This window comes from Anomalospiza imberbis, chromosome 9 (genome assembly GCF_031753505.1).
Source record: "Anomalospiza imberbis isolate Cuckoo-Finch-1a 21T00152 chromosome 9, ASM3175350v1, whole genome shotgun sequence".
Lineage (NCBI taxonomy): Eukaryota > Metazoa > Chordata > Aves > Passeriformes > Viduidae > Anomalospiza > Anomalospiza imberbis.
In genome coordinates, this window is record NC_089689.1 from 25,502,558 (window position 1) to 25,519,763 (window position 17,206).

Here is a 17,206-nt window from a genome sequence, read left to right on the forward strand (position 1 = left end):
TCAAGTTTGAAAGTCAGACTTTGAGCTGACTTCACTGTACCAAAAACTCATCTGAGCTGTCAGAAACTGTACCATACCCCAGGTGGTTCGTGTGCTGTGTGAACCAAATCAGGAAGGATTACGAGTTAATGCGAGGTGGAGAGGTGAAGTGGTGTCTTTGTTTTCTCTAGTCTGATTAATCTTGCTGGTTTTATTTTTATCTAAATGTTCTGCTGTGCTGTCCTTCACTATTTATAATGGAAGTGTTTTTGAAACACAGGATAAAACACACTTCTGCCGCCCTCCCCCCCAAGCCTAAAGTGAGCGACAGTCAAGGAATTGAGTCATAAATACACAGAATGTGTAAAGGGACTCAAACTGTCCAGAGGGCTGACAATTAGTAATGTGGTATCCAAGGGGAACAACAATAGGGAGGAAACATTTCAGATACACTTGAAGCCTGATTTGTTTGAATTTTGAAACTGAAGTGTGTTGTGTTTTTGTATGCATTTATATTAATTACTAAAAATACACGTAGTAGTTCTAGTATTAGCTTTGTCTATGGAAAAGTCATTGAACAGATGGTGTGATACTACTGGAAATGCCATTCTGAACCCCGCCGAGTTTTTCCCTTTATCCCCCCAAACTTTTACTCTTGTGGCATTAGCAGGCCTGTGGCTTTGCAGTGGCAGCACAGCAGTTGCCTCATACCCACAGGACCGAAGGGGGAGGGTGTGCATGGGGTGAAGGCATGTTGTGGCTAAAGTTTCACGTTTGTGTTGGGAGATAAGTTATCTCACATTTTCTTCAGTTCCTCAGCAGCATTTTATATAAACCAGCAGTCCCATTCAGACAGGACATGCTTCTAATTGTCCTGCTTTCCTTGCTGTCTGTCAAGTACACCCTGGCAGCACCCTCGTGTTACAAGTACTTTTGGGCAGTGGAATTTGGCTCCGGAATTGTCTTGTGAGTTACAGTGGATAGCTCATGTCTTTTAGGAACACAGTAACTTCCTTATTTGATCTACACGAAACTACTTAAGCCTCTAAGTGGCCTCTGTAGAGACAAAGGAACTGAAATTATTAAGGTGGGCCATTTCTAACCATCATTAAAGTGAAAGGAATTAAGTGAAAATTAATTGCTTTGTAGGTTGATAATTCCATAATTTAAACAAAGATGTTTACTTCCTAAGTAGCAAATGATAAGAAAACTTGATTCTAGTAAGTGGGTCTATGCTGGCTGTTGTGAAGAGTAGATACAGAGGTTTAAACACTGAGTTACACAATGGCTTCACCAAAATGTAGGCGTTGATGCTGCTTCTGGAAGCAGTCCTGTCTTACTTCTCCTAGGAAAAGGGAAGAGGCAGTATGGCAAAAGGGTAGAATTTGGAACTTAAAATTGCTATTTTTGCTGCTCTCTCTTTCTGCATTTATTTTTAACCCTGATTAGTTTCCACATTGAGTTGTTTATGTGACAAGGTAAATGCTTATGCTGACTCAAAATAAAGAGCAGAGTGAAGGCCAGAGTAAACAGCAGGGGAACTGATTTGTTTCCCATTCATTTGTGCTGGTGCAAAGTGTTTATGAAATGTTGATAGTAGCAGTTCACTTAGTATCACATTCACCAGGATTTTTTCTGACCTTTCTAAAGCTGTGAGCAAGAGCACAAGGTAGAGTAAAATTGTCGTGTGTGTTAAGTATATTACACTCTAAAGTGTATTATATTGTTATTAACTGGCTTTTCAGTGCTGCTTCTTTTGTGAGTCAAGAATTCTTGCATAAAACTAAAACCAGGCTCTTTTAGATTAAGACTATATCCAGTGTAGATGTTTTCCAAGTGCTAGGGGGAGGGCATAGGGTTGGTAGCCATGCTGCCCTTTTCAGCTTTTGCTAATGAAATAATCAGAAATGTGCCTGAATGCCCTTGTGCACGTGTATTATGTGCATTATCTGCACTGATTATAGATTATAAAGGTAAAGAAATGGGACTCTAAGATATACTTCCTATTTGTGAGGTTTCAGAATTGTAACCTGTGCTTTAAAGACACAATTTTACATCAGTGTGTAAATGTTTCTGTCTTCTGAACTTTCTGTTCTCCTTGAAGATCTGATAGTATCTACATGTACACAGTCTTTGCTAAGCATTTTGTGTTTTGCAGAGTAGAACCTTTTTTTTTTCCTGTAAGAATTGCAATATTCTGTTTGGAAGGGTCGTATGCTTTCTACAACCTATATATTTGTTTTCAAACACTTACATTCTGAGCTTCAAATATTGCATAAAAATCTAGCAGAGGAAAAATATAGGGGTTTTTTTTTGCCACCAAAGTGCCCTTGTTTAGTGGCTTACAAGTTCATTTCTTGTTTTTCTTCAATTTTTTATCAGTGGTCCTTACAGGCAATGTCCAGCTCATCAAAATCAAGCATGCAGGCAGGGGATATGTTTCTGATGAGATACTGTGGATGAAAGGAAAACATTCTTATTCACTCCTTCAAACTAACTTACACTGGAATTTTTTGTTGGATTTGGAAACCTAATTAGATGAAGAATGTAGAAGTAGTGTCTTCAAAAAGATAAGAAATTCCACTTTGTGCAGTTTTCTGCCTTCCTCCCCCAGGAAAGCTATTATTGTAATGCTTTTATTTGAGAAATATACTTGAGTTTTTCTGGCATGCTTCTTCTAAGGAGGATGCAATCTTTTCACCCCATCTGAGTTTGAAAGAACTGGTTTAAATTAGGCTGAATTACTTCTCAGCATGGACAAGTTTTGAATACAAATGCATTAGAGATATGTGTGACTTCTAATTTGGAGGACAAGGAAGCAACATGAAACTCCCTTGGTGCTAGCAGTTCTGTAGTGAAAATAAGGCTCATAATATGTATTTTTAATTAGGTTATGTTTTGTTGTTGCCCTTCTGTTTACCTCCTCCAAAAAAAGGATTGTGTATGAAGGGAATAATTTTGCAGGACTCTTAGCATGCAAATTGTTTACTCAACTCGAGAGCAGCATGGAAACCCTTTCCTAGGAAAGCCAGCCTGTGTGGTCACTCCACATCACTGGGGATCACAGAGATCCCACTGGGACACTGATCTCAGACTGGTCAGTGCTGCTGGGCCCTGCCTCCTCCTGCAAACACTGGCATTGAGATGTGCCCTGGAGAGTCTGGGCCTTAAGCTTTTGCTGTGTCCTGAAAGGGAGGGACATTCCAGAAGTTGTGGGAGGGAGGGAGGGAGGATGAGGGAAAGAATGCTATGGTACCTTTTTTCTCTAGAGTTCTTATCAGTATAGTTTTCTTGGTGGGGAGCAGTCAGACATCAAATTGTTTTGACACCAAACTTCTTGGTTTGGAAGGTGGTAGTCAGACTAAAATTTTTTTAGATGACTGCCTTCTGCAGCTATTTCATCTGTTAATTCTTTTAAGCTTACATGAACACAGAGTCTTTATTTGAGGTTAATAAAGTGTACTTACAAATAGATGTAGTTACTCAATGGAAAAACAAGTAATACTACTTCAGACAGGTACTGACAGTAAGATAGAGTCAGTGTGTTTCTGAAGATCAGAAATAGTCTGGGTTCCTGTTCTTTTCCGTAATTTGAAGATACTTATTTTAGAATTACAAGATGTCTTCAGCTGGAGAAGATGTCTGGAGATCACCTGTTCCAAGCACCTTCTCACTGCAAGGCAAACTTGTACTTTAGATCAGGTTGTCAAAGGTCAAATCCAGTTGAGTTTGGAGCTCTGCCCTCCAAGGGTGGAGGTTCAACAATATCTGCAGGGAACCTGTTTTGTCAGCCTGTGAATAGGTGAGCAGTGTATTTTACAAGTTCCTCATAAAAATTTGCTCGTTGAGATGCGCAGATTGCTAATGCACAAGTTTACCAAGCTGTTAAATGCCATTCTAGTGACTCTGCTCACCTGTTTCTTTTGAAGCTTCATTTCCTTCATGGCAGGGAAGGAGAGAAAGGGTCCCCATTTTACCTTTACTGTGGCTTTGAGAGACCAGAAGATCAAGAAACAAGCATTTGTTATGCAAATGTGCACTTCATGTATCTCCTCTCTCTAAATTACTGCTGGGTTTGAATTACTGATTGATTTTGTTTGCTATTTATCCAGACTGTTTGTTCTATGGTATTGCTCTTTTCAACTTTTCCAAGTATCTTTTGGTTTTCAATTCTAAAACTATGTGAGAACTGAAATTATTAACCTAATCTCATATAATTAATTTGCTGAGAAGATTATCGAATTTCATTTTAACTACTCAAGAGCAAACTAGTGAGGTGCTGCAGCTTTAAGTACCTGTGCTTTACAAAATTATTCTCATGTTTCATCTCTGTTATGTTCAGCCTGACACTTTACCTGGTTTTATGGCTTTCTCTTTACATTGTTTGAAGCTTTAATTTTCTAATAGAACTTCTTAGGTTACAATTTTCACTCTTTGTTTTGTGTGGGTGTCTGCTCAGTTGTAAGACTGAATGTTTTGATCAGCTTTTCTCTTAGTTCTAAGAGCCTGAAATTTAAGAATGGCATTTTATCTTTAAGCCAAAAATACTAGATCGTTACATGTTAGTAGTCACAGAGTGAGGACTGAAATAAAAATCAGCATTTTGATGCAGCATACAGAAAACATGCACTGTAAACTATATTTCTGTGTATAGTATCTTCTGCAGAAATTTCCTGTGTAGTTCGTGTGGTTTGGTGTATGAAATCTGACCTCTAGAATTTTTAACTGAGCTTGCAGGACCATTTGCAGAACTGATGAGGCTGGCTGGTAGCTGTACAGACAATTCCATTTTCAACAAGGAAATTGAATACTAATTTCACATTATTTCAGATGTAGTTTCAGTAATTTAAACTAGTTTGAGGAAGTATTAAAAGTTGCTGGGTTGAGAGCACTCTCCCTACTGCCTATTAGTTTTTTTGATAACTTGTTAAACTCAGTGCTTTTGGAATTTATTTTTTGTCATAGTCAAAATGGTTTCTTTTTTTCTCATCTTCTCCTCCCTCCTCCTCGTTTCACAGCACTATTTCTAAATTTGGCTGGTGTTGACAGTCTTAATACAGGTGAAGTATCTTATTTGCTTACAAACCCATCTGTAAGGATAGATATACTCCTGTAGAGCTGTTGTCAAGATCTGCACGCCCATCTGCAGTAAATGAATAAAGAATAATATTTTCTACAGTCAGTAGATGGGTTCATGTTTTAGGCTGTGTGGGATATTGTGCAAGTCATTCCCCTACTGCACAAAAATGCTCACACCACTAAAGAGCCATCAATAAAACTCTTAATATGATGGCCCAGTATCATACAAAAATAAGAGAAATTGTCTGTTCTGACAGAGCAAACAATACCAAAGAAAACGTTGCACTGATGTGGAATTTTACAAATACAGATTGCCATCTTCCTCCATGTGAAATGTTTTTCCCCAGTGGTTGATCTTTACATGTTCAGACTCTTGAGAGCCTCAGCAGTTCAAACAGCAGATGATGGTTTCAGCAGTTTGAAGTTGTCCTGTTCAAGATCACTGTGAACACAGGTGAAAATACTGAGGCTGGGATCAAAGTTGTCACTGCTGTGATGTTCTCAGGATTATGTTATTTTACAGCTGATGTTTGCTTCTTTATCCTTCATGGGTTTTTCCTCCTGTATATGTTTATCCTACAGTGTACAATTTTTGGTACTGGGTGTACTTCAGTGTTTGTTTCTCAGTACCATTTGCATTAAAGGTATTAATATAAATAAACCTTTAATGTGTTTTGGTAGCATATGTGCACAAAGGCAGAAGTCATCAAGAATCCTCTATTTTCTTTCCTCTAATTAAAGATGTGGTATCCCAGTGGGAATTTGTTTGGGTCTTTAAATCAGTGGTGTGTCAGTTTAGAGATAGGAATTTTATACAGAAGTGTGCTCTGAGTGTTATTAGGAGAAACAAGTTTCCAAGCAAGAAAATACAAAAGTAATCATTCTCATTGCACTGATGCATTGTCCTTGGTGGTGTGTGTGCAACAAAGTGTCAAAATTCAGATACAGTGACAAGGATGCAATTCTTTATAGCTGGACAGGAACTAGGGCAACCAGGGCTAATAATTTTGAACTTTTCAGATCAAAGGTATTTAAGAAAAGATTTAGCAGTTCTTGGCTAGGGAGCTGTGAGTTGAGCAATACTGTCTGAAGTGTGAAAAGTGCAGCTATCCCATTGGGTATGATTTGGGCTTCCCTAGCTGGAGTGTAAGGCTATGGAATCACAAGACAGTCTTCAGAAAAATGTGAGTTCTCCTTTATATTTTATAGAGAAACTTTAATCAGTGTAATTAAAGAGGATTTATTCAATCATAAGTAATGAAGTACTCTGGTGTGTGATGATTATACCCCCTCTGAAAATGTGGAGCAATTTACTGCTACTGATTTAGCTGCAAATGTGTTCAGCTCTGTGCCTGTGTTTGCACGTGGCAGGATGAGAGGCAAGGCAGCATTTTCTCAGTCAGATGGCAGGCAAAACCATATTGTTGTTGTATTTTTTTCCTCCTCTGAAACACTAATTAAATATTTGATTTTCATTTGTTTATTTATTTCTAGGGTGTGGATTCAGGATTTGTTCCCAGCGTTCATGATTTTGACAAGAAACTTACTGAGGCTGATGCTTACTTACAGATCTTGATAGACCAGTTGAAGGTATGGTAACTAAATGTTGCATTTACTGTGTTGGGGTCTGTTTGTCAGGCTGGATTTCAAGGCCAGCTTGAAAAGAAGCTCAACAGAGAGAGTCAGTCAGGATGGAAATGCCTTTCTCTTAGGATTGTTAAAAATTGGAATATCTCAAGCAGATTTATATAGAATGATTTATAATTGCTGAAGGATTCTGTTTTATATAAAACCTTGATGGAAAGCAAGGTTAGATATGTTACGTTTCATTTTAAAGCATAATTAAATCATCGTGTTGCTCATAGCATTTTAGACTCTAACTTGAGAAGATTTTGTCAAGTGATGTGTAACTACAGTTGCAGATAGTTTCAGACTTTGTTGCAGTGGTGGTGGATAATCCATGCTTTGTCCTTGAGTGAAAACATTCTGTAGGAGTGTTGTACAATACAGCTCTTTTAAACTTTGTATTTTAAGAATAGATGGGACTGCAAGGAGCAGTGAGGTCATATCTCTCAGTACTCACCTTACTGAGAAAAACACTTTTTGCTGCTGCTTAGGACACCTTTTTCCCATGACTCAGCTGATTAAAATTGCTGTTAAATTGCTTCAGTTCTGCTGGGTTGGATTTTTTTCCCTGATATAATGTGCAAGTATTGCATGTGGGATATTCAGCAAAAATTCAGTTGGAGGGTAGGGTGGAGAGGGGGGTGAGCACAGAACAGAAATGAAGGTAGGCAGAAGAGATGCAAACAAAATTCAGAGCTGCCCTGCAAAGACTTGATCGGGAGCTGTCTTTGTCTGCCACTCTGGAGCCATCACTTCACTGACAGAAGGTATTTAAATGTTTACACCTTCTAATTCTTATTTCAGGCCAGCTGGGGGGAGGGGGATAGAAATTAATTAATAATGAAAGATGAGTCAGTTTGAGGATGGACAGAGACCAAGATCACAGTCCATTTTTAGAACTAGAAATCAGCCCTCAAGGGAAGGGGAACACATGAGAAGGTTTAAGGCAGGCAGTTGAGTGGAGAGCTGCAGATTACTTCCTAAAAATCACATCCTCTTCTCTAAGCTACAAGGGTGGATGTGATGAACTTTCAGCATTATCCGTAGTCTTTTCTCTTCCTTGAACAGCTTCATGGTTGTGTGTGCACCTTAGAGTGGCCTCAGAGGCCTCTGTTAACTCTTTCAGCTCAGCTTGTGTTAAATGCACATGCAGGCTTTTCAGTGAGGGCTTGTTTCACTTTGTTTTGTTGCATCTCATATCCCACTTTTAAGAAAATAAACATAAATTAATGCTAGGAAGTCATATCTTCCCCAGAAAATGTGCTTACATGATTTGGATCATGTACCTGAATCAAGGTACCTGGAAGGGTTGATAAGAGTTAAAGCTCTTCTGGTTAAATGCTTCATAAGCCCCAGAGGTTTTTGCTGAAATAGAAGAAAGGCAGCTGGAGGTGTTCTGATGAGTTCAGTTAGGTTACTTAAGCTCACCTTTTTGTTCAAATCATGGTAGAATTGTCAGGCTTAGCTGTGAGATTTGGTCTCTTGCAGGATGGGATGATGGGAGAAATTAGTTACAAATCTGTTATATCACAAATGCTGTAAAGAAATACCAGGCCAAAACTGCTTTGGATCCTAATTCAAGGGTCGTATGACTTTGTCCTTATTAAATGTTTTTGGTTTTGAAATGTTGGTGTTTCTGTCTGATTTTATATGGAAAAATAACACTTTCAGTATTTTCACAAGTATCTTTTTCTTTCAGCTCTTTGATGAAAAACTCCAGAACTGCAAAGATGATGAACAGAGAAAAGCAAGTACATTTTAGCTTTAAAATTGTTTATCAGGTGGTGTTGTGCATCAGTTTGCTGTAGTAGAAATGCTAAGTACACATTTATTGGGTTGTCAAAATCACTTCAAGCAATTTGAATAACTTAGAACAGTTGTGTTGTGACTAAGTTTGCAAAAAAACTTTTAGTAATAATGGGAGTCATAACATTAAAAAAGGTTTCAGTCAGAAATAATTGCTCCTCTGCTATTCCATATATTGAAATGCTTCCAACAGTGTTGAAAGTGCTTTAACTTTAATTTGCTATTTTTTAATCTTTAACAAGGATGAGTGTTTAATGTCAGTAAGAATTACAAAGCTATTCCAAAGGGAAAAAAAAAAATCCTCCTAATCATGTATTTCACATGATCAGTTTGCATCATGTATAGGTCTGTGACACACTGGAGGTCTGAGAATACTACAGTTCATTCTCTGAAGTGAGGGTGCCAGAAGTGTAGCACAAATGTAGTAGAAATGGGGAGCACTGCTCTTTAAGCAAGGATGTAATTCAATTAAATGGTTTGTGTTCTTTGCATCCCCTCCTGTTCCATCCCAAAGTCAGCTCTGCAGGTCTGGCTTCAACCACTGTTTAAGAAGGGCTGGCACATACCTTTGGTGGTGTAGGTTTGGCCTTAAGTGTCATGCTGGTTTAATATATTAATTTGTGTGTGTGGAGGAGGGATTTAACAATTCTTTATGAAGGGTTTCTTCTCTTCAGAGGAGTTTCTTCTCTTCAGCAAATGCAGTAATTTTGATACCATGAAGTAGTGGTATATTTCATCCTTGTTCCCTCCCTCAATGTCTCTTGTGGAAAACAAGCTGGGTTCTTTTGGTGTTTGATTCCTGTTTTGAAAACTCTTTGATGTTTTCTGTGTTTAGTTTTACTTCCTTTTAATGGCTGTGACCTTTCAAATGTTGTTCATCTTACCTGATGTGCTAGGTGGTGTCTTGAGGAATTCTTTCTCATTTTAAAAGAACTTTGAAGTACCTCTCTGTCAGCGTGTTTAATTTGTGGACAACTGACCACAGGAGTAAGGTCTAAGGATTTTGTATTTCTCCTTCAGTGTGTTTTACTGGGAAGAGTTGTCCTTCAACGTTGACCTCCCTCCAGATGCTACTTTGCAGATCAGGCAGTACTTTCTTTTTTCCTGTGGCAATGCTCCTAATCCCTAGGGACTTTCCACATGTTGTGCTGACTTTATTTGTCTGTGCAAGGTATCTGTGGGACAGATGGATTGACTTTATAGAGAAAGGAGGAGGCTCATTTCGAAGAGGCTGGCGTCCTCTGGTTTTAAATCTTGATGAGGTTTGCTATTACTACAGATTCCATTTATTCTCTGTTAAAAATGAAAAAGACTTGACAAAGCATTCTTTTGTCTCTGCCTGTACTGAGAGGTTTTTTGATACAGTATTTAGCAGTTTCCCTGTTTGTTTATGGAAGTATGGTTCAGCTGTCACATTATGAGCTGAGTGTAACCTGCAGGGCACTTCCAGCAAAGCCATAGTTCTTTCCTCCAAGGAAAGAAGTTCTGGATATTTGAGTCTTAAGTGCTTCCCAACCAGCTGAGTGCTGCTCTGCAGCTGTTTATGGCCAGAGATTTCAAACCTGAGCTGTTGTTTTTGCAAGTTCACAGAGCACTGCATGAGCGGGCTGTTAGTTTCAGAATATTTGGTCTTTTGAAGATGGTTATAGGTGTTCTGACATGCCTCAAGATCTCCTGGATATCTTCCTTCTGAGATGTGGTAATCTCTTGAATTTGGATGAAGACAGTGCAGATGTAGGCCTGATGAAAATGCAGGGATTTTCATGAATACCCTGTGCTGCATTGCTGTTCTTGCAGAAGTGCAGCTAGCAGGGTATGGTGGGATCAGGTACATCCAGCAGCACTCCAGTTCTGCTGAATCTCCTGGTGGGATACAATGTTTGTATCTGATTGCAGAGGAAGGGAAGGGAGGTGTGATCTGATCTGAGGGTGCTGGTGTTTCAAGGTGAAGACAAGACAGGATCTTGCTTTCTTACAGTGTGACCAATATTACTGGTTGGAACTCCAACACAGCTTTTCTGTTCAGTTTGGTGTAGTTATCCTGACCACACATCAGGGCGAAGAAAACTGGAGCACTCAAAAGCATCACAACAGCAAAGAGGTGCATGTTTGCAGGCTGGAACAAAGCTGACACTACTTAACAGGATTTGGAGGCAAGTGCAGCCTGTTTAAGCTGTTTGGTTCAAAACAAGTGCTTTTTGTGGAGTAAATCCAAGGCTGAGCACAAAGATTTGGGTTGCACCTTACAGATTTCAACCGTGAGTCAGCTCCCCCTTCGTGCCTCTGCTGCCACTCTGTGCTGGTTGAGCTGATCCCTCTGTAGTCACATGATTGTTGAATGAGGCAAAAATCGTGTTGGATGAGAATAAATTAGCTTTCTCAGTGATTTCCTAAAAAATCAGATGTCAAGGAGATGCAATGAGCAGCAAGTAGAGGGAGTAGTTTCAGCAGCAGCCTGCAGCTTGATTAGATTAAATATAGCAAATTGCATTCTGCAATTGTAAATCTGCATTCTGCAAATGTAGATCTGCAGGAAATTGGTGTGTCAGATGAAAATATGTGTATTCATTACTGAAACCAGGGGAACTGTCTTACTAAAATTTTATCTTAATCACTTTTCAAAGACTAGGGAAGATGAAAAGAGAAAATTGGGATAAATTATAGTAGTAAATGTTTGGGGGGGTTTGGGGTTTTTTTTAGTTGGTAATACCTTATATCTTCAATACACTTGCTTATAGTTTTCCTTACAATTTTGTAGTGTCTAAATTATCAAAGTTCCATGTGCTGTGTTCTTGCAAGGTGGTTATAGAGCACAAATGTGAAAAATACTGGATCAATGCAAACTGTCACTGCTTAATTTGCCCAGCTCACAAAAGATTCATTTCCAAAGAGGAAAAAACTATGGTTCTATAATTTGCTTAAAGGCCTTAGAAATCTGCTTGTCTTGAGGATTTTTCCCTTTCAATCTTCCAAGTGATCTTTGATAAAATTACCCTTTTGTCTGTACCTCTGTGGAAGAATAACAACGTCTCAGTGAACTGTTTGGAAAATTGCAGGTGGGTGGGGAGAAACCAACATCCCTGAATTGCATCACATGGCCTGAGGTCACTTTCTTATTTTCAGCAAAGGTGATGTCACTGAAAGGACTGAGATCTCAGTTTATTTGGTGTATAAATACTCTATAACCAGTTGGGGAAAAAATGAGTAAAGAATGATCAAAGCTACTGATGGTTGCCTCCAGCTGGCTGTACAGCCTTGAGACTGCATGATCTCTTTCAGCCGCATCATCTTTCATCCAACAAGATTTCTGTGTTTGGGTGCATTGCCTAGTCTATTTTGGTGCTAAAAGGCTCAAAACTTCTATGCTGTCATATTTAAAATGCTTTTTTTCGATATGTGTTGATAAAGTTTAGACTGGAAGTCTCGTAGAGATGTGAAAAACAAACAAAAAGCCAAGGAATTTTTAGCTGTTGGCATGTTTCTCTGCTAGCAGCAGGAGTAAATATAACACAACTTCATGATATAGCATCCCTCATATGATATATCCTAGATAAACATGATCCAGCTTTTCCAGTTTTTAGCAGGAAGGGCTGAGTCTGGGTTCTGTTTGGCCACCTCTTGCCAATTAATCCTGAAGAAAATGTACAGCATCCCTTGAGTAATATCTAGATCATAAGAATTCTATCTGGAGCATAGCTGAACATTTCTCCCTAGGAATTGCCTGAGAGGCTGTCACTGCATTTGTTTTCTTTTCAATCCACAAATTGGGACCATTCATTTCTGTGGATTTATAGCTGCCTGTTCTTCTCTTATGCTGCAGGCTTTTGCTTGCAATGCCTGGTGCAGCGAAAGGATCCTTTACACACTTGGATTATTCAACAGTCAAGAAGATTGTGACTCAAGTCACATGAGACACTCAAATCAATCAAAACAAAGAGCTCCTGTAATTGCATTAGTGGAGGTTCAGTGCTGAGTCCAGTTCAGTGATTTTGCCTCCTGCAGACAGAGCCAAGGACATCAACAGGAAGCATCTGCTCCTGAACCCGGTCACGCCGATGTGGAACATGGCATGCAGATGCCTTTTGCATGCCTGAGGTGCAGTTCCACACAGGAAACCTTTATGAACCAGTGTTTCTAGATAAAATTCAGTAGGCACATTTCCAGATGCACTTCTACTGGCGGTGTAGGAAGAGCAGGAACATGTGTGCACTGTTATTTTCTGTGACTTGTTTCAAGCTGTGCTTAACTGCAAATGTGTACTGTACTTGAATGATGGTCACTTCGTGTAAAAGAGTAGAAATGTGCCACCATTCCGTGCATTTTATAAGGATACAAAATGAACTTAGAATCTTCATGCTGCATTTCATTTTTGTTGATGTTATGCAAAAAGGAAGTATAGATTTTAGTGGGTAAATGTGTATAATGTCACTGTTAAGAAATTCTTAACCTTGTCATCTTTAAGCTTGAATTATCAGTTTGACTTCAGGCTTGTCTTACAAATTGTGTCTATATATAGAAATAGTCTTTAACCTGTTGCTTAAGGGTTTTTCTTCCCCTCCCCCAATTTAAAATTAAAATATTGTGTTTATACAGTATTTAGGTCAAACCAGATGCTGGAAATTCTGTCTTTAATCAAACTGTTTTGATTTTTCTTTTACAGAAAATTGAAGGTCTCAAAGAAACAACCAGTGTAAGTTTCTTTAATTTTTGTAACTCTTATATATTGATTCTGAAATTCACCTTATTTTCTTTGGGGAGTTTTTAAAACCTTTTTTACAGAAAAATGAGAATCCATATTAGGTCAAACATTGTGATGGCAGAGACATCCTGGTTCTTGTGCTGTGTTCAGGTTTCTGTCCAGCACATTGGAATATGGAAAAGCTGGGGTTGGAAGGGGCCTCTGAAGGTCTGTAGTCCAACCCTATGGTCAGAGCACCATCAGCTGGAACAGGTTGCTCAGGACCAAATCTAGTTTGGGTTTTGAGTAACTCCAAGGCTGTAGGCTTTACAGCTTCCCTGGACAATCTGTTCCAGTGTTTTATCATCCATAAAAGAATAAAAGATGTTTTCTTCTGTTGAAGGTGATTTTCCTGTATTTCTGTTTGTGGCCATTGCTTGTCCTGTCACTGGGCTCCACTGAAAAGAGTCTTGCACTGGCTTCCCCTGCCTTCCCTGTCAGATATTGATCCCCCTTGAAAAGGTCTCCCTGAGCCTTTTCCTCTCCAGATCAAACAAACCCAGCTCTCTGAGCTTCTCTTCCCATGATAATTTACCTGCCTGCAGCACTCTGGGAGTTAAGAGCTGACCTTCATTTCACCCTGACAGCCTGGCTTTATACCGTGTGTGACTTTGGAAACCTCAGTTTTCTGCTGCTGTGCTTTTGTCTCTTGGAAAAAAAATGGGAGGGGAAAGTAAGGGTTCAACAGAACTGGGTGTCCATTTAGTTCACACCCAATATTCTGTATAACTAATAAATACAAAATATTAAGGGATAGTAACACAATCTTTTCTGATACTTTTCTTTTCCTAGAGCATGGTAGAATCAATAAAACACTGCATTGTGTTGCTACAGATTGCTAAAGTAAGTACACTGTAAACTATTCTGAATTTTAGTGATGCAGCATTAATCTAATTGAAACCTAAAAGTGCCTTGTATATGTTCCAGGAACAAGAAAACAATTATAAATTGATTTCTGCTTTTATTTTAATGAAGTTTCTGAAACACTGAGTTCCACAGCAGACAGTCCTGTTAATGCTCATGGTAACAGTCACATTGGTTCAAGTTTTCTTTCAGATAAACTTTCTTTCGCAGAGTTTGCTATTAGACTAAAGAAGAACTTAGACAAATGTCAGGTTGACAAAACAGGGACTTAACAAAGCTCTTCTTTCTGCTTCATTTAAGAATGTGGCTAAGAAGTAAAAAGGGGAGAAAGATTACGGAAATAATGAAACCGGTTTGGCAACAGGTCTGAAGTTCATGACGATGTTGGAACTGCTTGAAGTTAGAATTGTTTTATTTGAGAATGCAGTGTGGGTAATGCACTTACGCTTTTCACCTATTGTTCCATTGGATTTTAAAATATGGGGAACTTTGGATTTACTTTTTGTCAGATTCTGCCATTACAGGTTTAACATTCTATATTTAGGATATGTGAATTATGAGCTGCTGATTTGTATCTTGTGACCAAAGTGGAGGGAGGTGATATTTTGTGAGGAAATAAAGGTATTTTCAGAATTTCAGGCTAATCTACTCAGAACACATTCTGATTTATCCTGAAATAGGCATGGGCTCCTCAATTATTTTTTTCTGTAATTTAGATGAACTATTTTTTGTGGCTGTGGAATGCAAGACTGCTGTTTGTCTTCATTTTAGATGCCAGATGTGTTGAACAAAATCTTGAGTGCAATGAAAATTGAAGTATTTAGAATCTTAGAGGATCAAAGTCATTCACTGAAAGGATCAGTGCATGTTTTGTGAAATTCAATTTTCATATCATTTACTTAAGATTTTGTGAAGAAAATGTTTGTTAATGAAGAGGTTTGTACAAAACAAACTTTTTTACAAGCACAAGGGTTGAAACACTGAAATAGTTTTGTGCCACATGAATTTGGAGCTAGCACAGTCTTTATTTAACATGCAGTGATGCTACTTCAATCCTTCACTGTAGTGCTAGCAGAAAAGCTTTTCAGTATTTAATTTGCTGTTTTTTAGTCCTGGGTATATTTAGAGGTGTTTTAGTACAGTGAAGTTAGTAGACAATATGTCATTTTTTAGGGATTTGATGGAGTCAATTGTAGATAGGTTAGATAGAAATATGTTGGTTTTCTTATCTATATGTGATTTGCTGTATTGAGGAAGCTGTTGGAGAAACTGCAAGGAATTACTAGCTCATTTTTTCTAAATTACTGTATAAATGTATTTAGTAGTTATTTTCACAGGGGTTTAATTCCTGTGAAATTTTATTCTTTTTAAAAAACTCTGCTATGTAATTAGCAGATGTGAAATTGCAGAGTTACAATCTTCTCAGACTGTTGATCAGAGCTGGCTGAGTTATATTTCTTGTTTCTGTTGAATATCGAATCCTGTTTGTGCTCTGTGAGAGTTTATTGGGAGTTAGACAAACGTGACCACTTATGCTGATGCTAAGCATATTTTGAAGTTCTTTAGGTGGTTTGCTGATAATGGACAAAGCTGGTAGTGGCAGATGAAGTCATTTAGATCAGGTTCAGTACTTTACTGCTCCAGCTACCATATGAGTGTAAAGGCAGGAATTTGAGTCCCTCAAAGGTGCTAACACTTGCTTTTTGTTGCACTAAATCAGACCTTGAAGTCCTTCTTTCAGTACCACTAAATATTAACCAGTGTAAATAGGTGAGCTTACCCACTAAGGAGTGGGGGTTTATTGTTTTGGTTATTTGCTAAACCATATCTAAAGCTCTTTTTGGAGCTGTTGAAGACAAGGTGGGTTAAAGGGGTGCCTTATGCACAGCTAACTGCAAGATGTTGATCCACATATAGTGAAAAAAATTTTCCCAGTACTTTAATAACCTCTCTTCTGCTTCATCTCTTCACCTTCGTTGTCTCTCAAGCAACTGTACTTGTTGACTCCGAGGAAATTCTGTCTTCCTTCCCCCCACACCTTTTCCATTAACTGTGTTAGTATCCTGATTTCCTACTGCTGTAGAAAATTTTTAATACAGAGGGGTTTGGGGTTTTTTTCCCACAGTTCTGCAAGTTGCTTGTGTATGATGCAGTCTGTGTGTAAAAATGTGTTGTGCCTGACTGTAGCTTTGTGTTCTCCATTAGAGACCTTTTAAGATTCTGCAGGTTTTGTTCCCGAATCTGTAGGGCAAGTATGGCTGCTGACTGACACTGCTGAAAATAAATCATCTTAACACTGCCCTGCACCCCATTTTTACTTCCACAGTGCCTTTCTCATTAGCAGACAGATTTGCCAGTCTGTGTACCTTGATAGTGTCACCACTTCTCTGTATACTTACAACTCTCTTTCCAGCACACAGCCATTTATTACGTGGACTATTTTGGAACATTGAGGCAAACCTGGACTTCTGTTTCTCGGAGTTTTGTTTAGTTTCTTTTTTAAATTGTGTGTTCAGTTGTTCTGTTTCATGGATTTTACCTGTGTTAATATTTGGACAGTTAAATTTTCATTAAACTCGCTGGTAAATCGAGTGGTGTAATTACACCACTCGTACTGAGGTGACTCATGACATTTCCAAAATAATGAACTAAATACCAGCTAAACAGGAATATGTCATAATACATGCATTGCTTGTTAAAAAGCAGTCAAAACAAGCAGAGTGGGATGGGCAGATGGAGCATTTGGCCTGTGTTGTCCCCGCTGTGTGTGTGGCAGCTGAAGATGTCCAGCTCTGCTGATGTTTGTGGTGTAAAATACATGAAATGTTCTGCCAGTGATGTGATAAACCTCAGTCTTAGAAATATATATGTGTTATGAAATACCTTTTATAATTTTCATATTTTGTTTTGCATCATTCCCTTCTCTTTTTCACTCCATTTCTGGCCAGTCTTGCCTGCCCAGTTTTATGGAATTTCTGCCTTCCTTACCTCATTGATGCTGCTACTGGTGCATTACTGAGGTGGGATAGCAAGCATCAGCGCTCCTGCAGCATCTTTGTGGTTTATTTCTTAGGTCTTCGAGATGATGGACACAACATGGGGATTTTATGTGTT

The 17,206-nt window shown here is 38.6% G+C and overlaps 1 protein-coding gene across 8 annotated transcripts in view; it reads left to right on the forward strand.

Annotated features, from left to right (window-relative positions):
- Positions 1 to 17,206, forward strand: part of OSBPL9 (oxysterol binding protein like 9) — a 58,139-nt gene that overhangs the window by 27,099 nt on the left and 13,834 nt on the right. For 4 of the 8 annotated variants that reach the window (XR_011001755.1, XM_068198724.1, XM_068198725.1 and 1 more), the window contains 4 exons: positions 6,553 to 6,648; positions 8,384 to 8,431; positions 13,151 to 13,180; positions 14,021 to 14,071. Coding sequence is in view for 7 of the 8 variants with exons in the window: in XM_068198724.1 (XP_068054825.1) it covers positions 6,553 to 6,648; positions 8,384 to 8,431; positions 13,151 to 13,180; positions 14,021 to 14,071 (225 nt within the window). In the remaining variant the exon portion in view is untranslated. Of the gene's footprint in view, positions 1 to 6,552; positions 6,649 to 7,267; positions 7,452 to 8,383; positions 8,436 to 13,150; positions 13,181 to 14,020; positions 14,072 to 17,206 lie in introns of those variants that run through there. The other 4 variants (XM_068198727.1, XM_068198729.1, XM_068198730.1 and 1 more) reach the window with 4 other exon arrangements.